Here is a 23,980-nt window from a genome sequence, read left to right as displayed (position 1 = left end):
TACTTCATCACTTGAGTAGTGCTACCTATCTCATATCACTTTGATAAACTAGGTTAGCACTTAGGGTTTCATCAATTAACCAAACCAAACTAGAGCTTTCACCGGGGTGCGCGCACGAAGGTGGGGCGCGCGCGGCGACCGGGCTAGGTCCAGCCGACGCGCGCGTCGGGCGGGGTGCGTGGCGGCGATGGTGGACGCGCGGGGGCCGGCCGCGAGCGGGCGCGTGGGGAGGGAGATGGTCGAGCGTTTTTTTTCACAATTTCCGATCGGGAATTTGGGCTGCGACCCGATTTAGGGTTCGGTCCTTTGCCGAGGGCCCAGATCCACGGCCCTCGGCAAAGATTTTTTTTTTAATTCTTTGCCGAGGGCCACGGGCCAGGCCCTTGGCAAAGAGCCATCGGCAATTTTTTTTGGTTTTTTTGCCCAGTTTTTTTGTGGTGCTACAATACATTGTTTTGAACTCAATTTTTAAAATTTAGGCAAATTTTGATTTTGTTTTGTATATTTTCTTAATTTATTTCGATTCTTTGATTTTTTTCGAATATGTCAAATTTGAACTGCTGGTGCATGGAATATTGCAATGTAGTGTTTTGAAAAATGTTATTCATGTTAATTGGTGCATGTTGAGTCCCTATCCACGAACTCGCATCAAATTTTCACGCATCTTGTTCGCGTAACATGACGACCGACTTGCCGAAAAAGTATTTTAAAATTATATAAAATCCATACGAAGTCCGAAAATCATGAAACTCGGCGAGATGTCATGTTATCGCATGTGTAGGCTGTGGTAAAAAATTGAGAAGGCTTCGAGCGAGTTGCGACGTCGGATGCCTGAAACATGTTTGTCGATGGCATCTTTGCCGAGGGCCGCGGCCCTCTGCAAAGATTTGATTTGCCATGGGCCTGTCTTTGCCGAGGGCCGTACCCTCGGCAAAGGCCTCTTTGCCGAGGGCTCCTGTGGCTGGCCCTCGGCAAAGAGTGTCTTTGTCGAGTGCCCGAGATTTGGCCCTCGGCAAAGCCTCAGGCCCTCGGCAAAGCACGCGTTTCCAGTAGTGAGTTACAGTAGTTCGGCATCAAACTGTCGCATTTTTTGTACTCTGTACTGCATTCTGCATGAAAATCCAAGTGAGATATATGAAACGATACGGGGCTAGCTGTAGCACAGTGCTATCAGCAGTATTCATCGTCTTCATCACTACTGACTGTTTAAGATAGGCTGGTGCTGGTCCTGGTAATAACAACGGGTATAACTCGACACTGACGGCACTACACTAATGTCTTGGTCCATCGCGCTGATCATGGCCGAGGAGCGCCAGAAGGCAGGCCAATGAGCACCGCGTCTGTGCATCATGGAAACGTTAGGTGTTGCAATAGTCAAGGACCTTGGCACCATGCTATGCAGATGCACTGTTGGATCGGCTCGATCCTCGGGCTGAGCCCTGATGGATCATGGTATGGATGCTGTGTGTTTGTCTGTACACCGCGAATGCCCCAAGCAGGCGCAACTGTTTTCCTGTTCATGCCTCACTGGGACTGTAGGTACGGTGTGGAAGCGTATGCAGTACGCACGCAGCCGATCGATCGACGCCCCTTCACTGCATATGCGGCTTTGGTCCTCCGGCAGTCCAGCTTCGTCCTTGGTGTACTGCTTGTTTATGCGCCCATCCCATGCATTGACGCGCGCGTTGCGTGGCCGATCGCGATGGAGCTTTCGAGCTGGTGCTGGTCCTCGGCTTGTGTCAGTGAGCAACAGTGTGATGTAGAAGTTATATATGCGCGTAGATCTGGGCGGAGCCGGAGCCGGAGCTGCTGAGAACGAACGAGTGGTCTAGGTTGCCCTCATCAGAGCCCCGGTTTTCTCTCTCATATAGCCGTTCTGAGAGGGAGAAGCTCGTTTTTTCTCCTCCATCTCCAGCTACAATGTCACTACAGGGCCGGAGCACGCAGGAGCCCGGCAGCATAGCAGGGACCAGCGAGCCATGCAGCTAGCCGGGCAGCGATCAGGTCCGTTCCATGCAAAGAATTGGGGTCATGAACTCATGATGCAGCTAGAGCTGGAAAAAAAAGCGTTTTGTGGTGGACCTAGGCCAGCAGAGTGCAGAGTGGTGTGCGTCTCTCACACACACACGCACCCCAACAGGCAAGATATTGTTTCCAGAAGATTTTTTTTAGAGCAGCGTGTGTTTAGAAGGCGGCCGGCTTTGATTAGAAGTAGGGGTACGTAGTCACAGCCTCCTGTATATTGTGGACGTGTGGTAGGTGCGTTAGTTAACAAGCTGATCGGGTGCCGTTTGCAAGCCATGGTTGGCGAATGTGTGACTGAATCATCACCTGTTCATTGTTCCTGATGAAGCTGACAAACTGACGGTTAGGATACTTAGATCATAACGCCATTAATAGTAGAGTAGTAGTTACAAATTTCCTAAGCAAATGATAATTCCTCCGATCTGGCCAGTTTCAGTCGTGCTCTATATGGCGATGATGCATGATTTCACTGCGAATTACTAACACACGCCACACGACTGAAAAGGCAAATGGACTGTTGTCTGACAGAGCGACTTGCTTCGTCCTGTCTCAAGTTCGCTCAATGATCGATCGATCCCGTTCCCGTGGTTAGCTCACTGATCACCTCACTTTCAGACGCGCTCCTGAACAGCCGGGCAGCAGTAGCGGTGTAGGGCCGCCCAACTGCACTTGGGCAAGCTAACCAACGGCAACCGAGCCGAAACCGAAACCCACCACATGACTTGCGTCTGAGCATGTGGCTGCTAGCTAATAGCTCGTAGCCAAACTGCTCCTGGCTGGCTGGCTCCTGCAATTCAGGGCAGGGGTCTCTCAGGGCCTGTTTAGATACCAAAAAATTTTGCGTAGTATTTGTTACATCAAATCTTGCGGCACATGCATGGAGTACTAAATATAGACGAAAAAAAACTAATTACACAGTTGGGTGAGAAATCGCGAGACGAAACTTTCAAACCTAATTAGTCCATAATTAGACACTAATTGCTAAATACAAACGAAAGTGCTACAGTAGCCAAAACCTAAAAATTTTTGGATCGGATGACTCTTTTGATGACACCAATAGGCGCTTTGTGCGGAGAATCCAAGAATCTGAGGTCAGAGAGGCGTTGAAAATGATGAAAGGAGGTAAGGCGATGGGACCGGATGGTATCCCAATCGAGGTGTGGAGATGCCTCGGGGACATAGCTGTAGTATGGTTAACCAAGCTGTTCAACTATATTTTTCGATCGAATAAGATGCCTGATGAGTGGAGGAGAAGTATATTGGTACCGATCTACAAGAATAAAGGGGATATTCAAAGTTGTACAAATTACCGGGGAATTAAGTTGATGAGCCATACTATGAAGCTATGGGAGAGAGTTATCAAGCATCGCTTAAGAGCAATAACGCGGGTCTCTATGAACCAATTTGGTTTCCCGGAAGGTCAACCATGGAAGCCATTTTCTTAATAAGACAAGTTATGGAGCGGTATAGGGAGAAGAAGAAGGACCTACATATGGTTTTTATTGACTTGGAGAAAGCTTATAATAAAATACCAAGGAATGTTATGTGGTGGGCTTTGGACAAACATAAAGTCCCAACGAAGTACGTCGGGCTCATTAAGGACATATACAGCAATGTTGTGACTAGAGTTCGAACAAGCGATGGAGACACGGATAACTTCCCGATTAAGATAGGACTACATCAAGGGTCAGCTTTGAGCCCTTATTTGTTTGCTTTAGTGATGGATGAGGTCACAATGGACATACAAGGGGACATCCCTTGGTGTATGCTTTTCGCGGACGATGTAGTGCTAGTTGATGAAAGCCGGACAGGAGTGAATCAGAAATTGAAGTTATGACGGGAGACTTTGGAGTCCAAAGGTTTTAGACTTAGTAGAACTAAAACTAAGTATATGAGATGTGACTTCGGCACTACTACTTGGGATGAGGAAGATGTTAGTTTGGAAGGTCAAGTAGTGCCTAGGAAGGATACCTTTCGATATTTAGGATCAATGCTACAGAGGGACGGGGATATTGATGAAGATGTTAGCCATAGAATCAAAGCAGGGTGGATGAAGTGGCGGCAAGCGTCTGGTGTCCTATGTGACAAAAGGGTACCACAGAAGCTAAAAGGCAAGTTTTATATGACGACGATTAGACCTGCTATGTTGTATGGTGCAGAATGTTGGCCTACGAAAAGACAACATATTCAACAGCTAAGTGTCGCGGAAATACGTATGTTGCGTTGGATTTGCGGTCATACAAGAAGAGATCGAGTTCGGAACGATGATATACGTGAGAGATTAGGGGTAGCACCAATTGAAGAAAAGCTTGTCCAACACCGGTTGAGATGGTTTGGACATGTGCAACGGAGACCTCCAGATGCACCGGTGCGTAGTGGAATCCTAAGTCAGGATAGTAACGTGAAGAGAGGTAGAGAAAGACCGAAGTTGACTTGGGTAGAGGCAATAAAGGGAGACTTGAAATGATGGAATATACCCAAAGACTTAGCCTTAGATAGGAGTGCTTGGAAGACAGCTATTCACGTGCCTGAACCTTGATTGCTTCTGTTGGGTTTCAACTCTAGCCTACCCTAACTTGTTTAGGACTTAAAGCCTTTGTTGTCGTCGTCGTCGTCGTCTCTGCATCATCCATGGCTCGCCCACAGAAATAAAGCATTAGAGCCAACGACAGTTTCAGGTTTGTTGGGGACGCACGGCTCCGGCTCTGCCCGCCCGGCATGCCAAACTGTCAGCTGGTTTGGGAAGAAACCAGCACGCATCCATCGTTGTCAGGAGCTGATCAGATCGGCTGCTGGAGTCAAGACGGACGGACGGCGTATTATGGATGGGCAAGATTCCTGCTGAGCTGAGACGGTGACACCAAAACTGAAAACCACGGGCCTGAAATCTGAATCCTCTTCTCTCTCTCTCTTTTTTTCTCCCGGATTTTCATATTACTATTCTCTACTAGGGATGGATGGTGTATGTACACACTGATATAATCGCAAGGATCGTATCAGCAGGTTGAATAATAATAATAATCTACTGACAGATGCAAATATTTTGGGGCTAATCATTGGGGCGGATGCTGCACGCCGACGAGGAGATCGAGGGGGAATCGGATTCATCGTCGTAGTTGTCCTCGTCGTCGTCCTCGAAGTCGTCGAGATCGTCGAAGTCCCATAGCTCGTCTTGCTCCTCCTTCTCGGGCATCTGCCATTGATCCTGAGAAATCTCGCCGGACTCCAATAACTCCAGCACCTGCCCATGGCCATGTGAACCCAGTCAGTTAAGTACTAACAGTGGCAAATTAATAAAGAGCACTGGAGCTTCAATTGACCGGTCCAGGTCTAGGTCCAGGAGTAACCTCTGACAAGAGCAGCTAGCCGCTGATACAGCCCATTGGATTTTACACTCGATTTTTTTACAGTAAAAAAAATGCCAGCCCTACAATGCAATTGCATAACTGAAATACTAATGCGCGTTTAGACATTTTTTGCGTGAAAAATGAAGTTTTTTATGCAGGTGCTTTGTTTAGTTACAGTAAATAGGATTTTACAGCAACATCGTTCAGCTTGGATAAGTACAGTGAACAGCTCAATAAATCATACTGATGTGCTACCTAAGCACTGCTTATACACTGTAACCAGCTTCTGAAGCAAGGCATCTATCTGATAGTTGTAACGAGAGTAGCAGTGACCAGTCATCGGTGGGGCGATTGTTTATGTGCTGATGGCACAATGTATTATGAATAAAGTAATGCATGATTAAACTTTGATTAGTGTAGACTTGGTCTTTTATATAGCTGTTGGGGTGGCATGTTTTGTACGTTTGCCCCAAGGTTTGTGTTCTTGAGCTGTCCTGCATCCCCCACTTCACCTCGCCCTTGGGCTTCCCGTGAACCAAATCAAATGGAGAGAAAGAAATGGTACGGGAGAAGGTAGGAGCCAACAGAGCATCCTATGCCCCTCCTACAACCAAGAAACCGGCCATGCTGCAGATGTGACCAAACCCTTGTCTGCTTCTGAAGTTCAGTAAATAATAAGGTTCCAATGGCCTACTCTACTCCTAATAGTCCTAAATTTTTGTCATACAGAATGTGAAGAATGCGTGCTTAAACTTTTTATTTGGTATGCTTAATACGTCTAGGGCCCAAGCTGAAAAGAGGAAACTAAGAAATCTTTCTAGGCAATTTGGGAAACATTATTCAGACAAGGTCAATACTGATCTGTACTGATGTGTTCAGGCCACCATCCCAAATCCCAATCCCACAAGTTCAACTCAATTGATGCATGCATGATTTTGCCCATCCACAAGTTGATGCTATGTTTTTGTTTGGTACTATACATTACCAGTATGTGAGCGCCCACAAAGAATACAGTAGTACACTGTGGGATCCTAGTGAAGCAGCTCTACATTAAAAATTGAGATCTCACCACACTCTGATAGAGTATGACAAGCCCTATGCAATCAGGTTGGGTGTAGTGCTACTTACCAACTGGTCGGTAGATGCCAATGCCAGTGTGCTAAACAAGAACCAAGTCCCTGCTGTCACAACAGACATGGCACGCGATGGCGGTATTTAACAACCGTAGCAGCCAACAAGTGGGATGATATAGATACAGTACTAGTATACGCTGCTGCTGTTTTTAGGCTGCTCTCAGCTGTCTGGTTAGACGAAGCATATACGGATAATCTGGTTTAATAAGCTCAAACAGACTAGGCAGAATTATGCCTAAGTGGGATAGCTACCTAGCACCAGACATAACAAACTAATGTTTTCATCAGAGTATATAACTGAACCATTACCTCATCTGATTGTATAACTTCCAATTCATAGTATAAAATACTGTGATACTTATACTTATCAGACCACATACTTGGAACATTTCTGCACCAGCCGTTAACCTCTGTTGTGTTGCCGCTGTTCACCCGATTTTTGTATGGTAGTACTATGATAGAACTGTTGGACCTAACCCTACGCTTTTCGGTTTTGCTAGAAGTGAGCAGAAAACTTCTAGGAAAATCTTGGCCACAACCTTTCATAAAAAAAGGAAGAATTATTGGTCTTTTTCCGGTGTATGATTATCGCTATACTTGAAGAAACCTAAAGCTGTTTGTTGCCCATTTCAGGGTAATGGCATCATTATTGTCCTTTGCTGAAACCCAGATAATTCCATCGTTTAGGATTTGTTCGCTTAAAACTTATCGGCCGGCTTATCAGCTAGAATCTACAGTATTTTTCTCTCACGACAAAACAGCTTCAGCCGGCTTTAATACCAGCCGAATTAAGATGTCCCCGGCTTTTGTCCTCTGTGATGATGGTTGGAGATTTTTCATCTTTCAAAAGACGAGAAAAAGGAGACGATGGTTGGAGAATTTTATCTTTCAAAGATGAGAAAAAAGGAGGCCACAGATGCAGATTTTCTTGGTGGTGGCCCAGGCGTTTCAACGACCGGGGTGCTAGGCTCTGTCAGTCAGACCCACCCTACCCAAGGCATGGGCATTGTACCACCCTTTAGAACAAATATTTTTAGCTGGATCCTGTTCTCTAGAACAAGTAGGCCACCCACTGTCCAAAGCTACTACTATCTGCACTGCTTGAAGGCAAAGAGCAATTGTGCATTTACTTGTTGCAGTGACAATAAGGACAGTTCATTTTTTTCTTGTCATTTCAAACCAGTAAAATAAATCTGAAGTTTGTGTAGTAGTTTCAGCCAGAACAAAAGAGCAAAGCGCATAAGATGCGGAGAGAGTTGTCTGTTTCCGTAAGCAACGCACGCACCTGTGTCATGGTCGGGCGCCACACCGCGGCGGCCCTGACGCAGAGGGACGCGACGAACATGAGCCGACTCAGCTGCCCGGCGTCGTAGCCGTCGCCGAGCCGCGGGTCCACGAGCCCTTGCACGACGCCGTCGCTCAGGTAAGGCTTGGCCTGCATCAAGTTCAAGCCACAGCCACATGAGCAAGGGACTGTGTAGAAGTGAGTGGCACGGTTTTACTGTTGGATGGCTGGACAGTGGACACTCACCCACGCGATGAGGCTCTTGTGTGAACCGTCCACCGGCTTCCGGCCGGAGATGAGCTCGAGGAGGAAGACGCCGAAGGCGAACACGTCCGTCTTCTCGTCCACGATGCCGTGCATGAAGTACTCCGGCGCCAGGCACCTGTCATCATCACCACGTACAGAGGTGGCGTGGCGACCGCCCACGCGGCCATGCCATTGCCATTGCCCTCCGTGTCAGCGTCTTCTTCGCCGGCCAGCTTGCATTGCATTATTGTCACAAAGTCCAATGAACTGAACAGGGTACGTGAAAAGCAAGCGTCGCTCACCCGAAGGTGCCCTCGATGGGCGCGATGGCGTGGTGCGTCCACTCCGACGGCAGCCACCGGGCGAGCCCGAAGTCCGAAATCTGAGGCTCGTAGTCGGCGGTGAGGAGGATGTTGGACGCCTTGATGTCGCGATGGATGATCCGGCGCGCGCAGCCCTTATGGAGGTAGCGCAGCCCGCGCGCGGTGCCGACGGCGATCCCGTGCCGCTGCTTCCACGACATGGCCGGCAGCTTCAGGTCTGCGCACGATTCATTGATGGTGAGCGGCGGCACTGAGCAGAGCCAGAGCACCGTGGACGTGGGCGGTGGACGAAACTGGCGGTGTCTGCCAGTGTCCATGCATGGTCGCTAGGTAGATGGACACCAGGACATGGACAGGATGGACTTGCCGTGGAGGTTGGCGGAGACGGAGCCGCGTGTGGAGAAGTCGAAGACGAGGTGGAGGCCGCGGTCGACGCAGCATCCCAGGAGCGCGGACACGTTGGGGTGGCGGACGTGGCCCACCGTGCCCAGCTCCGTGAGGAAGTCCTTCTCCTTCTTCTCGTCCGCCGCGGCCGTGGGCGCCAGGCGCTTCACGGCGACGGCGCGGCCGTCGTCCATTACCCCGCGGTAGACCTCGCCGTACCCGCCCTTGCCCACCATGTTGTCTGCGGTAGTGCGGCGTGTGGAAAAGGCAATGTCAGTTGCCGAAGCAAAATTAAGGGTGCGCGCGGCGGCGTGAGCAGCAGAGGATAGGACAGACAGAGGCATTGTGTTTACTACTGTACCTTGGTGGAAGCCATTGGTGGCCTGGTCGAGCTCCTCGTAGGAGAAGCACCTCCAGGTGGGCTTGTTGGGCGGCGGGTCGACGACGACGTCGACGCACTCCTCGGCGCACTCGTCCGCGTTGCTCCGGCGGCCGAGGGACAGGAGCCGCTTCAGGCTCCGGCTCCGGAGGTAATTCATCTCCCACTCCGGTCCACCGAGAGCTAGAAACAGGAGCCCAGCAATGGCAACTCCAGCCAGAAGACGGAAACGACGAGCGGAGGAGCTCCCTCAGCGGAACAACTCCATCAATCAATTCGTTCCCCTCTCTCTCTCTCCCTCTCCTGTTGCTGCCTTGCTGCGTGACGAGACGACGCACGCCGCGGCCGTATTGAAACCGGCGTGCGCGAGCACGTACGAGTAACAGTGATGACACGGGGCGGTTAAAGAAGAGAAGGGCGTTTCTTCAGTCAAGAGCTCAAGCCAATGGTGGAGACTGGAGGAGGAGTCCGCTGCTCCGCTCCGTTGCGCAGGAGCGCATTGAATTGGACGCCGAGCAGCGAGCACAGAGCAAGAGAGAGAGAAACTGCCGCTGCCGTGTCCGCGCACGCTGCGCTGCTGAGCCGCTCTCAACTGCACGCGCGAGCGAGCGGGGATGTCACTGTCGATGCCAGTGCCCCCGTAGCCGTAGCGAGCAAAGCACAAGCAGGACGGAGGGCGGCAGGCAACAGCGCAAACGGAGGCGGGTGCCGGGTGGTGTCAGAGACTGACAGACAAGGGGAGCCAGCGAGCGACGAGGCCGTCGCGGCGGCCGGCCCGGCCCCCTTTTATCCGGTCCTGGCGCAGGAGGGACACGGGTAGGGGTCGGTCCGGGCCCAGCCGCCAACGGAGGAAGAGGAGGAGGAGGAGGGGACGTGCGTGCCGTCTTGTACTCCTGGGTCCGGGCCACGGGACGGGAGCGCGGCCTGTGCACTGTGGTGGTCTGGGCTGGCCTCGTCGGGGTCCGTCGTCTCGCCCGTGTTTCCTTCGCTGGCGGCCTGGCGTCGCTGATGATTGAGGCTTTTACCTGCCATTAGAAAAGACGGTGCTGACGTACTATTAAAAAGTCCTTGGTTTTAACGTTTTGGGAACCTTAGGTCCAGTCAGCTAGAATGTCCAAAATGCCCCCCTTCTTAACCCTGTCCTCTCCACGTGCTGCGAGCGCTACAGGATGCAGCCGCGCGGAGGGCGAGGGTGGAGGCCGGGGAGGTACGTGGGCCGATGCTGCAGGCGCTCCTCGCGCTCGAGGCCAGCGTCGGCGGCCTCCTCGCCGGCGATCCCGGCCTCGTCGCCCTGCGCCACCTCCTGTGCCAGCTCAGACCCCTTCGTGCTCCCTCGACCTGTGCTCCGGCTCCTTGTGCGCGTGGTGCCACCGGTGCGGCGCGCGTGGCCGGCGCCGGCGCCGGCGAGATCCAGGCGTATTTTTCAAATTTGTGAATAGGTTGTTGTTCAATATAAGAAAGTAGCGAGATTTTCAAATTTGTGATGTTCAAAACTAAAAACTATTGCAAATAATTTAAATACAAATTAAATTAATGTGGTCAAGAAGGGTCAACGCCAATCAGTTTGGCCAAAACACTCAATCAGGGAGTGGCACTAGGAAAACAAAATTTTATCTCACATTCTCTAATCTGAGGGTATTTAAGTCTTTTCGTGGCTCCGTTAGCACCGTTATCAGCTAAAGTGGACAGAACAACGTAGAAGGGAAAAAAAATTAGCGCAGTGGTACTTAAGTGTGTTCAAACTTTTTAGTGAACCATAGATCGTGATCATCTTTTACAACGATACACAGCTAAAAACTCCTGATGACTGCCGTGTGCATTCCCTTGCCGAGCGATCCGCCTCGATCCGTCCGCGCGCCAATGAATGCGGCCGGCTGCGCTCGCGCGTGCGTGTCGCGTGCGCTGCGCTGTGACTGTGAGCCCTGTGACTTCGCGACTGCCACTTGGTGGGCGTCTGCGTGTGTGTGGGGGTGCCCTGGGCTGAGCGTGACATGTCAACCGTCCGTCGCGTACTCGCGTCCCGGGCGTGGCTGGCCGGCGGGCTTTCATGGCGCCGTGCCGTGTCATGTGCACACGTGAACCAGGGGCAGGGGACCAGGAGGGGTGTACAAGTAGAACGATGATGCGTCGATGCGCTGTGTCTGTGTGCACCAGCCCGCAGGATCTATGATTTTCGCTTCCACTGGAGAGAACACTCGGGGATGATACTAGCGTGCTAGAGCTGAGATGTGCTTTTACGTGCTGCGGTTGTGAAGGTGTAGCTAACAGACGACAGGGAGGCAGATGCGAGCAGTTGGCGAACCAGCTGGCCTGGCGTGCTCTGACACGGCCGTTGCGGTGCTGTTCATTGTTCACTGTTCAGCTGCGGCCGACACCCTTCGTTAGAGCAACTTGAACCCTTGAAGACCCTCTTTGATCCATCATCCCATTCCGAGGGACGATGCGCTCTCATTTTTCTCTTCTAAATCCCTCTAGTTGTCCTTATTTTAAAAAAAAAACACTAGATGTAGATGTAGTAGTAGGAGTCTCTCATCCTTCTTTCTACTTTTTCTTTGTTTCTTTCCACAAAGCCGACAAGTTGAGCTGATAAATTAGGTCCATGACAATCTATTACACCTAAAAAATATTGAAGGGAATCGTCTGACCTGCAAACACTCACCCCGCTTGCCCGTGAGTGTGTGCCACGCGTCTGCGACCCGCTCGTGTGCGCGTGTAGCAGCGAAGGAACAAAGTGGCCATTAGTCTAAGCAACCGTGGGCTGAATGGACAGTCCTCGTGCCCGCACGTAACAGACGAGTCCGTTGCGTGGTGGTTCGCATGGGAGAATAACACCACATTTGAGAGGAAAATCTGGATGAATTTAGAAATAGTGTAGGGTTTCCAATGCAAAAATATTTATTAAAATTTTATTAAATTCTAAAATTGTATAATAATAAATCACATAAGTACTAATTAAAAGGTAAAACCAATTTGGTCTCTATAAAACTAGATCTTCACTATGTATGTGATAATAAATATCATGAAATATGCTCTATATAATTAATTTGTAGATTTTTCTTAATATGTTCGTCAAAACCACAAACCACATCCATTGCCATGGACATGGATAAAAATCCGTTGTCCACGTACAACCCACGCATATATCTAGTATAGTATAAAGTAGGGAAAAAAATTAGAAGATCGGTTGAAGAGCTATGAGAAGTATGGTCTAAAACATGGATGAAGAGCTCTCAGATGAGGGAATATGGAGCTAAGTTTTGAGAGCCAGAGCCCTGCCAAACAGGTCCAAATTTTGAGATTTCAGTTGGAATTGCTCTTAGCATGATGCATCTCCCACGAAAGTATATTTGCTATTGGGCCTTGAATTTTTAGCTCAAGTTGTTCGGGCTTGCCTTGTGTCCTTGTCATGTGGGATGATCCTAAACTTGGGCCTAGAGCTAGGCCTGCTAATATGGCGGGTTGAAATAGGTTGTACAGGGTGGGCTTTATCTGTATGGGTGGAACGTATGTTATTTGCTAGCGGGTCAGGTTTATTCCTGAGCTTAATGCACGAAAACAATGAGAGATTAGCTCAGTACTAAAAAAGGTGCTAATGTCAACCATATATGTGAATTCTCACGTGGGTAGCGCCTCCTTCCCATGGAACCCGAATTGTCTCTGACTTAAATGATTTTCCTACTCATTCATTTTGTTTCTAAAATAAAGATGTACCAATGAGTGCATTACCTGGCATTTCCTATAAAAAAAAACTAGCAGATAAAGGTGATCTTCAAAATTTCTGCGAAAAAAGGTTATCTTCAAAATTTGAGCAGAATTGATTGCCTCTTTTTTAAAAAAAGAAGGATATGTTCTCCTACTTCGTTCGAACCTAGATATGTACATGCTACTACGTTGAAAATTGAACCATAAAATTAAAACATCATGTCCACACCTTAAATTTTCACATTAAACCTAAATTGACTTTTAAATATATTAATATTCCTTAAATTGTGTTAATCATCTACTAATAAGATCATTAATCTTTACCTATACCTTGCGAGTCTGCCTCTAGAGACATGGATTTCATCCACGTTTACTCTGAGTTGAACCGTAAAATTAAAACATGACGCTCACACCTTAAATTTGCACATTAAACCTTAATTGACTATAAAATATATTGGTATTCCTCAAATTATCCTAATCATCTACTAATAAGATCATTAATCTTTACCTACATCTTGCGAGCCTGGCTTTTGGACATGGATTTCATCCATGTTTCCTGTGAGTCAGGCTTGTTGAGCACTTTTACATCCATGGGAAGGCACACCAAACATGCAACACCTCTATCCATGTAGTTTGGCTAGGGAGCGGATATGGGCAACCAAACAAACTAATAGTTGCTGAGAGAACTACTTCCTTTTCATGTGCAAAGCATAGACAAGAACAATACTTTCATGTTCAAAAATAGTGTACCTCATTTTGTGCAATTATGATGGCCTCAAACCACACGAAAACAATCTAAATGATCCTCGGAATGAAATATATCAATACTGAACTCTACACTCTTGCGTAACTAGCCCAGGGTTAAAAGTGTCAATTCAAGCTCCATTTAACACCACTAGTGGCCAAATCTAACAGAAAGGCCAAATAAAGAACCAACGTGATATTTTAGGCCAAACATGCAAGTTTCAAAACTAAAAAGGCCAAAAAAGAAAGGAGAGCCTTTTTTTAGGACAAGGAAGTAGTTCTCCCAAGCTCAATGATGTTTTTGGTATGAGTCCATATGCAAGGGTAGATATGGGCATTCTTATAACAAATATATGGAAATAAAGAGGAAAAAGTGCAATTTACCTTCCTCGACTACCATGGTCGCTCGATTTTTCTCTCTGGTCTTTAAAACCAATTCTTTTAACCTCCCTCAACTTTTGCAAGCCATTAACTTTTGTGACCTGAGCGACTTTGGTGGTGGTTTTGCTGAAGTGGCGCCACGTCAGAGAAGGTAAATTTGACTAAGTTGAAAGTCTAAGGAGGTAAACCGTTACCTCATTAACTTTTGTGACTTGAGCGACTTCTGTGACCTGAGCGACTTTGGTGGTGGTTTTGCAAACCGTTATCTCATTAACTTTCAACTTAGTCCTATTTGCCTCCTCCTCTGATAGGTTAAAAAATTATTTTTTAGGTTAGAAAGAAAAATCAGACGACCACTATCTATAGTTGAGGGAGTTAAATTAGATTTTATTTCTTTTAAACAACACCACCCTCTTTATTCAATTATTAGGAGGATTGAACATATTATACACACCATCGGGTGGATTCAAGAACCACACATGACGTCCTACCTCGGCATGGATCGAGCTACGAACTATTCTATGAGCATTGGTGTTTGAGTCCCTATACTCATGTACAAACTCGACACTACTAAAAAACTTCTTTCCTCTCCTGGATAACCTGTCCGTAGTCCCGGAGATCACGTTGTCAGATACTCTTCAGCACGTTGAGACAAATCACTAGCAAATAAAGAAGTGCATCAAAGGCCGTGGGCTTTGCTGGTGCACTGTTGGCAAGCCGAGGAGAGTAGCTCTGGAAGCCAGGAACAAGCGGAAGCACGGGTGTCCGGTAACGGCCGAACGTTCTGTCCCGGCGCCTCGTCCCACGATACGTTAGTTGGGCCCATTTGGTCTTTCGGTGCCCAAGTCCCGCAACGTCCGACCACGGACGATTGGATCCCCTCCCCTTGCGGCCTTGTCCATGTGTCCAAAGTCCAAACCAAAATGTGTGTTCCGAGTTGGGCTACTGATGGGCCGGCCCAACCCGACGCGACGGCGGTCGTGTTGGCGTACACAGACAAAAGAGCCACGTGCTGCTGCATGCAGGTCGACACCGCTGCCACCTGCCCGCCGGCACGTAGTATCAACGAACCGAGCGGCGAGGGCTACGCGACACCGTCGTTGCTTGTTCAACAGCTGAAGGCAGCATGGTCGACCACTCGACCGGAGCATAGGAAGAAAAAGCCGAGGGCAAAAGGCCTGAATGGTTACAAGCTGTAATGTGTCCCTGGCTCCCTGCCGACGTACGGCAAGCCGGATCTGAGGAGACTTCCTCACAACTCCCTGCACACACGCAACGAAGAATGGAGCGGAATGTTGCTTCCTCGCATGAGCATGAGGCAAAGGATGACGCCAATGATTGCGTCGTACGTCCAAGGAGACGGCTTGTCTGAAAGTTTGAAGTTTCACACCTCTTTAATCTGTTCTTTTTTGCCCTTTCGAGAACTCCCCTCTAGTAAGATGAAACATAGTAGTAGTCGTCCAGTGTTTTGGATTGTTCCCTTTTTTTTCCTCTCAAGAAAATCAGGGCTGGTTTAGTGCTTAGATGCTTGAAAAAGTTACTGTGGACATGTACGATGACCTTTGTTCATACGTTCAGTCCATAGATTCTTCAGTACTCCAAGGCAAGGCATGCAAAATGCTGGAAATGAGAAATCAACAGCGAAACGACGTCCAGTCTAGAGCTTCAGTACTTTTAGAGATTCAGTACTCAAAGGCAAGGCATACAGCCATCATTTAGAGATTCAGTACACAGAATGCTACAAATGAGAAATCAACAGCAGAATGTGAAATTGTAGATTCGAGGTAGACAAAATGGTGGTAGTATGAATGCATTATTTAGATAGTACTGTAAATTGGGAGAGATTCATCAAATTAATACGAAAGGCTGACATTGATTCAGAGTTACATGCTGCTATATCTGTTTGCTGAACTTGTTCAGTACAAGACAGGAGCTTGAACATTTATCCCCTCCGAAGCATAGTAGTAGAACAGGGGGCCAAACTAAAGTGACCAGAAAGTAAAGCACAACAAGAAAAACAAAGGAGAAAGAAAGGTACAAATCAAAGACGACGTTCCTGCTTCCATTGTACAGGGCTGACTAAAGCTATGATGGCACTTGCAGAATCATGTCAGTAGAAAGACAAAGCTTCAAGGCATGCACCATCCAGGGCGCTGGGGGGCAACAAAGCTGAAAAAAGAACAAAGCTACAAAAGGGAAAAGCAAATGTGCTATAGCTAGCTGCAACGATCATTTTGTTGTTAGCAAATCGAGTCTTCCTTCTCCGTCTCTGGCTCGATCGTCAGTGTATCCTGCAGCACACTGCTCGCTGCTTCCTATGTCTCCATCATACTCCTACTGTCTACTGGTACCTCTCTTTCACCCCCTTATGTTTTTTGTGCGAGAGCGCCATGTCAGTCTTGAATCTTTGATCTCATGGCTTCTACCCTTTTGCACATGCGAAACGCCAGGGCCAGCAGCCAGCCACGACCCCGAATCATTCCATTCCATAGATCGGCGTCTGAAAGGCTGCCACATTTGGGTAGGAGTATCCAAAGGGGCCTGCCGTCATGGAGCTTTCATAGGACCCATTGAAAGCGATTGGTGTGGCGAATGGTAGGGAGGAGCAGCTGTTGGAGCTCTGTTGCGTCTCATTCTCACACTGCTGCTGCTGATCCTGCAGCTGCTGATGGTGCTGGTGCTGCTCATGTGAGGAGGCCATGCCGCCATTGACATAGCAGTGGGTCATCGACGAAGCAGTGCCATGGGAGTTTGCAAAATCCAGGTTCACTCCGGAGGAGTAGAGGCCGAACCCTAGCCCCTGCAGGTTCCCTTGCTGGTGGTGCTGCAACGCGAGCATCGACAGGTAGTCCTGCTGCTGCTGGTCATACTTCACCGGAAGCGCGGCAAACAGCGGCGCAGTGCTGGATTCGACGGGCATGGCATCAGGTGAGCCCGATGGAGGGGAATCCAATGCCTTGTTGCTCCGGCCACCGGCCGACATGCTCCCCATTGGAATGTTGCTGCTCATTATGCTCTCAACGTTATACCGGCTGATCTCAAAGTTTGTAACGGCGTTCAGGCCTCTGAACTTGATGGCCGCTATGTCATAGGCCTCTGCAGCTTCCTCCTCGGTGCCTAAATGAATAGCATAGAAGGCAACATCAGTTCTGGAACATTTCTTCTATTCCGCCATAAAGAAAAAAGAAGTCATTTTTGTGAAACAGATGGGACAAGGAGTATGGACGTATCATCCCAACCAAAAGAACTGAAAAAAAGATGAAATGGGCTAGCTGAGCTTAGCAAATAAAGCAATGGATGCAACTACAGCACTAGCATCTAGTTAGATCTTAGATGTTTTGACTACTATAAGCTGACAGAACCGTGTGCATGGGACAGCAGCTTAGTAAAAAAATTGAGAACAGTAATGGCAGGTTCAGAACGTACAATTAGTTTAACCACAACCACATGCTTTACATGGAAAACTGAGAGGGAACACTAAACAAAATATCCAACGCAGGTTACTGCACGCAGAGCACAAAGAAAAGGAAGTGTTCAGGTTGCAATGCAATCAAGCTAAATGCATGCACGGTCCCTCTTTTTCTTCTGCATAAAGTCCCCAAACCCATCATGCATGGGGGCAAAAGATGACAAACTCAAATCAAACCCAGCGCTACACATGCGTACATCTGGTCAAAGTAGATGTTCTTGACCTACATAAAATATGTAGGCGAATCTAGCTACAAGGATTGTACGTACAAATCATTGAAAAAGAGGGGGACCTACGTGCAAGGTGTTAGTAGTGTATATTGTAATGTGGGAACCAAAGAAAATAGTTTTGACTGATGGTCCCAACTTGTCTCATTTTGAGAAAGGAAACCGAATGAGCAGCTTTTATTCATATATGACGATCATGTGGTTATGTATTACACAAAAGCTCAGCATTGTATTTCTATCAGTAACATGCTGAAACGATAAGATTTTGGCATTGTGGATTCATGGAGCTTCCGGACTGAATAATTCGATATAGCTGAGAAATCTGCATTGTCTAGTAGATGCAAAGGCCAAAGGGTATGTATATACTCACTGAATGTTCCAAGGTAGAGGTCCTTGTTACCGGCAACCCTTCCGATCCTTGCTTGCCACCGCCCATGCTGGTGATGTCTGCCGATTGCATGGACAAGGAGACTTTAGACAACAACATGTGTAAAAGGACAAACTGAAAGTCTGAAACATGACTGCAATTGAAAGAGGAGAGCAAGCAGGTGTATTCACCTGGTTACACCTCTGTAAATAGAAGCACCCCTAGAGAATCCACTACTCTTCCTGCACCACAAAACATGTTTTTTTTTTTTGTCAAAAACACTCGAATGATAAAGCTATAAATCTGGAGCATATGCATAAGATGGCCATGCACAGATCAATGCATGCATTTACAGCATCAGAGAATAGTGATCACCTTCGAAGGGAAGCAACAAACTCTTGCCGGGTCATGGTCTTCATCTCCTCGAGCTCCTTTTCATACTCAGCAACCTGAGAAAGAATTATTGCCCCGTAAAGACGCACATCCAGCACATAGATATCTATCTTGATGTTGTTTTTTTTTGTTTTGTTTTATAGTTATGAATCGCAGGTCTGTCTATGTGCTTACTGGAAAGTTGGTGGTGGTGCTAGAACCCCAGTACTTCAACGCTGCAAGATCATACGCCCTGGCCGCCTTCTCCTCCTTATCATAGCCACCTTCAGTTTCATGAAAAAGAAATCATCATCAATATGATGCTTCTTGATGAGATGCTACATGGACAATGAAAACCTAAGTTTATTTCAGTTTTCTTACCCAAATATACTGAACACCAAAAGCATCAGGCAGCAAGTATTGGCACCAAGCCGACATGGAAAAAGGAGAGTTAGTAGCTAGACAAATTTACAGCAGAGGCATACTCCGTAGTATGCAAGACTGACGATGTAGTACCTTGGCGGCCCTTGCGGCTCTGCCCTTCACGCCGGCAGCTGTTGTCCCACAGATGTGCCTCGTACCTGCCAGTCCACCGGTGCCTAGAAATCACAAAAAATATCACATCGCCTAAGACTCTAGACAGAGCCAAAACTCATCAAATACAGTGCTTGACTGCTTGGGGAAAAAAAAGAACAGCAGAAAGATTGGCAAAACTCTCCAAATGTTGAGAAACTGAAGACATAGTCCAGGAGGGAAAACAACTTAAATAATCCTAGTATTTACAATCACCAATCACTTGCTTCTGCTCTAGTTTTATATGATCAGACAAAGGCTTGAGAAAATTAGCAGGTACAAGTACGACACAATAATGATATTTTCAAGAACAAACCCCAACTTTTCTGCATCCATTAATCCGTGGAAGTATGAACTAGGCATGCCTGTAACATGGACTCTACGCCAGACATACCAAGTAAGCGACCACCAGCAGGTGCAACTTTGCATGCAGATAGCTAGCATCATGGTACTAGCAGTCCATGATAAGAAACACCCAAACAAGACACCTTCTTTATCCTTTTTAGGTGTTTATATCAATATCGCCACGGATTAGACTGATCTACGACAGCTAGCTTACCGTGTGACGCCGCGGTAGATGGACGTGCGCTGCCCAAAGGAGTCGACGGCCTTCCTCTGCTCCGGCGCCGGCAACGCCGCGGCAGCGGTAGGCAAGGCGAGCTTGGGGTCTGCCTGGTGGAGGGAGGACACCGGCGACGTCGCCGCCGCTCCAGCAGCCGAGCCACCGCCCAGGAACCCGGCGGCGGCTATGAACTTGAGGTCCGAGTCGTACATCTCCGCTGGCGCCGTCGCCTCCGGGGGCGCGGCCACCGGACCACCGCCGCCGCTGGCGCTCTCTCCGTTGATGACACCACCGCCGAGGAAGTCCTCCAGCTTCGGCGGCGGCGTGGCGCCGGCTATCGCGGCCAGCTCCGCGGCTGCGCCCCTCTCCTCCTCCTGGAGATCACCTGCTCGATCGATCGCAAACACACATGCAGATAGAACGAAGTTAGAACACCTCGGGCTCGTTAATGGCAGAAATAAACTTACAAAGAGAAGTACACGAGCGCGCGGGGAGATTGAGATGCATGGATGGACGGAGGGAGGGAGGAAGAAAGGAGAGGTACGGGGCGCTACTGACAGTGGTGAGCGAGGGAGAAGTTGAGCCATGGATAGTGGTGCGAGGTGTCCATGACGCGCGCGGTGAGAAGCAGGGAACCGGAGACGCGGTAACTTCTGGTTGTCGAGGTGAGTTTGTCCGAGCTCGGGGTCGAGGAAGGTGAGAAACCGACGGTGCTACTAGAGAAGTGGTACCAGGGAAGAGGATTTCTCGGGTGGTGAAGATTGAAGAATGGGGAGGCGGAGGGTGCTGATAAAATAGAGGAAGGAGAAGACACGGCAGCTCGCTCCGCGGGCGGCGCTCGCACACGGAGGAGAGAGAATGAGAGAGAGAGAGAGAGAGAGAGGGGCCACGGGGAACGAGGCACGGTATATTTATATGCTGGTTTCGAGGAGCCATATATGCCATGTATGAGGAGAGAGAGAAGGGAGAGAGATGCTTTCACTCCAGGACTCCTCCGCCGTCCGCCCGGCGCCCGCGGCTCGGCTCTCTACAGTGGTCTTGGCTAGCTGTTTGGCGTTTGCTGATGGGGTGTGCGTGGGTGTTTGCATGGCGCGCGCGGCTGTTTGCTGCGTACCATTCCACGGCGCGGGTGGCGCCGCTGCGTTTTACAGGTGGAGGCGCGGCAGTGGGTGGCCGGGGCGGTATCCTTGACCGCCTTGGAAGCAAAGGGTGCCGTCAGAGCAAGTATAATAGCAGGCTGTAAGCCGACTAAATGCTGAGGTGGAGGAGAGAGGGAAGGAAAAAGAGGAGAAGCGGGCTGTAAGCTTAGAGCAAGGCTAATAATACAGCCGGCTTGCTGGCTGTAAGGTTCCTTGCAGTCTTCTCTCAGCCCACTCATATAGTAGTTAGCTCTTTACAGCTAATACATGGCCCACTTGTCTCTCTCACAGACTTTCTTGGTTCTTGTGTCCAAGCCGGCTGTAAGCTTACAGCCCGCTTCTCCTCTCTCTCCTCCCCTCTCTCCTCTACCTCAGCATTTAGTCGGCTTACAGCCTGCTATTATACTTGCTCTTACAGCCGGCTTGGGCACAAGAACCAAGAAAATATGTGAGAGAAATAAGTGGGCCATGTATTAACTGTAAAGAGTCAACTACTGTATGAGTGGGCTGAGAAAAGGCTACAATGAACCTGGCTGTATTATTAAACTTGCTCTCAGGGAGCCCGGGTAGGCCGCGGCGCCGTCTGTGTGCTTGCGCATGCATGGCAGCCCCGCGCTGTGCCTCCCTCACGGATGTCTCTGGACTGTGGCTGCTGCCCTCCGTTCCGGCTTTGCACAGGCCAGGCCATGGCCATGCATGCTTGGGCGGCCAGCTGCTTTCGTCTCCTCTGCCTTTTTACTACCATCGCTAGTTCGCTACTAGGCTACTCTCGGCTTTTTTACTTGCTAGCTACAGTAGCTTGCATTGGCGCCATGTGTAGATTGCAAGTGAGCATTTGCGCCCCGGCCGGCTCGATGATCATGGTGCTTCAAAAAGGGCTTTGCTAGTGGAGCGATCCATCCTTCTCAGTCTCTCACAGCCGTGGGCGTGACTACCGTACCAGTTGGGGCAACAAAGACGCCATAGTAGATATAGGACGAAAACGACAACACCCAAAAAGTCCAAATGCTCGCTACGTACGCAACGTAACATGCATGCATATGGTCGCGTGGCACATGGACAAGGGGGGTAAACTGAACAGCTCCCACGAAAGGAAAGCTCCAGAGATGGCTAGGCACGAGTACGACATGCAGAAAAGTGCTGGCCGCTGAGATAACGCTAGAATGTGCAGTCAAGTGTCAGCTCATGTACGTTTATTTGCAGCAGTCGTGTGGACGAATGAATGAACGAACTAACTAACTGCCATGGATCACACACCACGCCGTGTGCGTTGTGCTACTCCTAGGTCGTGAGGCGTCCTGCGTACGTCCAGGAACTCCAGACGATGGATCAGCGCGCTGCGTTGTTGCACAGTTCTCCGTATCCAACGGGACAGGGCAAACAGTCAAAGATGACAGGACTGATAAAGGCTGTGTACGCTGGGCATCGATCGTAAAGCTAGCGGCGACCAAAAGGTGGCGCACCATATAGGCGACTGGCCGGCCGCCTCCCTGGTCCTCTTCGCTTGAATTGCAACGAACACCGAGATTACGGGGAGGGAGGCGCTAATATATTGTCGTCAATCGTGACATGCCAGTACCAGTTCACTTCAGCCTAGCTAGCCAGTAGACCATTTATAGCATCATTTGGTCTCTATTTTTTTTCCTCGGTTTACGTATAAGTATATATATGGTGCATATGCGTTGACGACGCGTACGTAGTATATCAACATGCATGACAGCATCGCAGCCCCAAAACATGGCGTAGTGGAGGCAACAAAACTTTTCCGGTCGCCGGCCGTACGTCGTCGTGTAGCTCTCAGCTCTCTCACAGGCTACGCTAGCTGGCCGCTGGCTAATATACCCACAACACTGATTAAAGAGCGCATGGTCGGGGGCTTTATGCATCGCGTGGAGGAAGCAAGGAAGCAGCAGGGGAGGCACCAGCACAAGCACAAGCACAGCAGGGACCCCCCGCCCCGCCGACGTGCCGCCTTTAGTTTGGCGCCTCTCGCTTTGCCATTTTCTGGCAGATCCATGCATGGACATGGACCGCCCCGCCCCCGCGCCCGCGTGGCCAATCGCTAATCATTTCATGCGGTGCCCAGCACGCCTGGCGGCCGACATGGGCCTTGCCCCGGCCCCCGGCGAGCGCGCATCCGATCCCGGGCTCCCCGCTGCCCGTCCGCCGCGGCTCCGATCCCCCGCGCCGTCCGTGTCGGAATCATCATCAGGCGTTTCTCCCGTGGGAACGGCGCGGAACTCCGTGTTTGCGCGACTTGTTTTCGTGTCGTGGAACACGAAACTACTTGACGCTAAACTAGAGGGGGTGGAATCAGTGTCACGCACCGCGGAAAACCGATCTAGTACTTCTCGGCTTTGGCTACCGACCGACCGGGGCGGAGTACGTCGGCAGGGGGGTGCAGGAGGGCGGCACGTGAGGTGGGGGCGTGCGGCGGTGCCTTGCAGGTTGCAGCCTTCTTGGGGGGCCTGGCCGCGCGCGGCGATGCTCTCTGACACGTGTTCCAAGGGCGCACGTGAGGCGCGGCGCCACCGTGCTGGTGCAGTGCCCTGCCGTTGCCGCAGCGAATCCTACCGGAAGGGGTGCGTACGTACGCGGAATCTGGTCAAAACGCATGGCCAAGCCCACGCCGGACCGCGCGTCCGGCTGGGATAATATAGTCTTGCTCCACACATCCACAGTGATATCGCAGAGGGTGGGCATCACGTGGGCGTGGCGTCTTTTAGGGCGTCTTTGCGCCTCCCGGTGCAGGCCTAGTGGTGTTTGGTGGCCTTTTCCCTCCCCTCCGCACGTCTTTCCTCGGCACAAATCGTCACCTCCACCTGGCTCTCTGCCTACGGCCGAATCGGCCGTTTTTCAAGGGTTTGGCTCTGCGCGGCTCATGGCGGACGATTTGGGGGGCTGACTTCGGGCGGCGGCGGCGGGTGGCTCGCACGGGAAGGGTGAAACCTCCGCAGGCACTCCCTCCACCGCCAATTCCTTCGCCTATAAATCCTCCCCTCTTCCAGTCGTGGCCTCCTTCTCCTCCGTTCCCTCTCCACTGCTGCAATCCCGTGAGATACCGGCATTTATGGTGTGGTGGTGTCCGGCGAGGCGGCCTTCTTCCCCAGCGGGCTTCCTCTCCGTTCCCCGCCACGGATCTGCTTCGACTCGGCGGCGCACCTTCTTCCTCGCTGGGACTCCGGGAGGCGTCCGTCTTCTTCCTTCGTTCGTCTTCCTCCCGGTTCCGGTGGTGCGCTAGGTGGCAGCACGGACTGGATCGCCTTCCTCTCCTTTCAGATCTGCTGGTTCTTCGTCGCCTCGTCTTCTTCTTCTTCTCCGT

General features: G+C 49.8%; 2 protein-coding genes across 2 annotated transcripts; both read right to left on the bottom strand.

The window, feature by feature from the left end:
- Positions 1-4,586: 4,586 nt before the first annotated feature.
- LOC136496973 (probable receptor-like serine/threonine-protein kinase At5g57670) lies at positions 4,587-9,953 on the bottom strand. Its single transcript, XM_066492755.1, has 6 exons — positions 9,105-9,953; positions 8,727-8,984; positions 8,339-8,576; positions 8,037-8,172; positions 7,791-7,940; positions 4,587-5,266 (listed from the first exon to the last, which is right to left on the bottom strand). The coding sequence occupies exons 1-6, from the start codon at positions 9,280-9,282 to the stop codon at positions 5,075-5,077; spliced, it is 1,152 nt and encodes a 383-aa protein (XP_066348852.1). The 5' UTR covers positions 9,283-9,953; the 3' UTR covers positions 4,587-5,074.
- Positions 9,954-15,803: 5,850 nt separating this feature from the next.
- On the bottom strand, positions 15,804-20,371 carry LOC136497858 (AP2-like ethylene-responsive transcription factor AIL5). The gene is made up of 9 exons (XM_066493731.1): positions 20,078-20,371; positions 19,517-19,904; positions 18,901-18,983; positions 18,766-18,774; positions 18,580-18,668; positions 18,388-18,461; positions 18,204-18,254; positions 18,016-18,092; positions 15,804-17,066 (listed from the first exon to the last, which is right to left on the bottom strand). Exons 1-9 carry the CDS (start codon positions 20,127-20,129, stop codon positions 16,426-16,428), a joined length of 1,464 nt encoding a protein of 487 aa, XP_066349828.1. The 5' UTR covers positions 20,130-20,371; the 3' UTR covers positions 15,804-16,425.
- Between the last annotated feature and the right edge of the window lie 3,609 nt (positions 20,372-23,980).

Source organism: Miscanthus floridulus, chromosome 12 (genome assembly GCF_019320115.1).
Source record: "Miscanthus floridulus cultivar M001 chromosome 12, ASM1932011v1, whole genome shotgun sequence".
NCBI lineage: Eukaryota > Viridiplantae > Streptophyta > Magnoliopsida > Poales > Poaceae > Miscanthus > Miscanthus floridulus.
Note: the sequence above shows the minus strand (reverse complement) of the source record. Positions and strands in the feature narration are given on the sequence as shown.

Coding starts and splice junctions, on each gene's coding strand:
- LOC136496973 (XM_066492755.1), bottom strand. CDS start 9,282: ATGAATTACCTCCGGAGCCGGAGCCTGAAGCGGCTCCTGTCCCTCGGC. Junction 8,577..8,726: donor CGTCTCCGCCAACCTCCACG/GCAAGTCCATCC, acceptor AATCGTGCGCAG/ACCTGAAGCTGCCGGCCATG. Junction 8,173..8,338: donor CCCATCGAGGGCACCTTCGG/GTGAGCGACGCT, acceptor TGATGATGACAG/GTGCCTGGCGCCGGAGTACT.
- LOC136497858 (XM_066493731.1), bottom strand. CDS start 20,129: ATGGACACCTCGCACCACTATCCATGGCTCAACTTCTCCCTCGCTCAC. Junction 18,462..18,579: donor GCACCACCACCAACTTTCCA/GTAAGCACATAG, acceptor ATTCTTTCTCAG/GTTGCTGAGTATGAAAAGGA. Junction 18,255..18,387: donor TTTGTTGCTTCCCTTCGAAG/GTGATCACTATT, acceptor TTTGTGGTGCAG/GAAGAGTAGTGGATTCTCTA.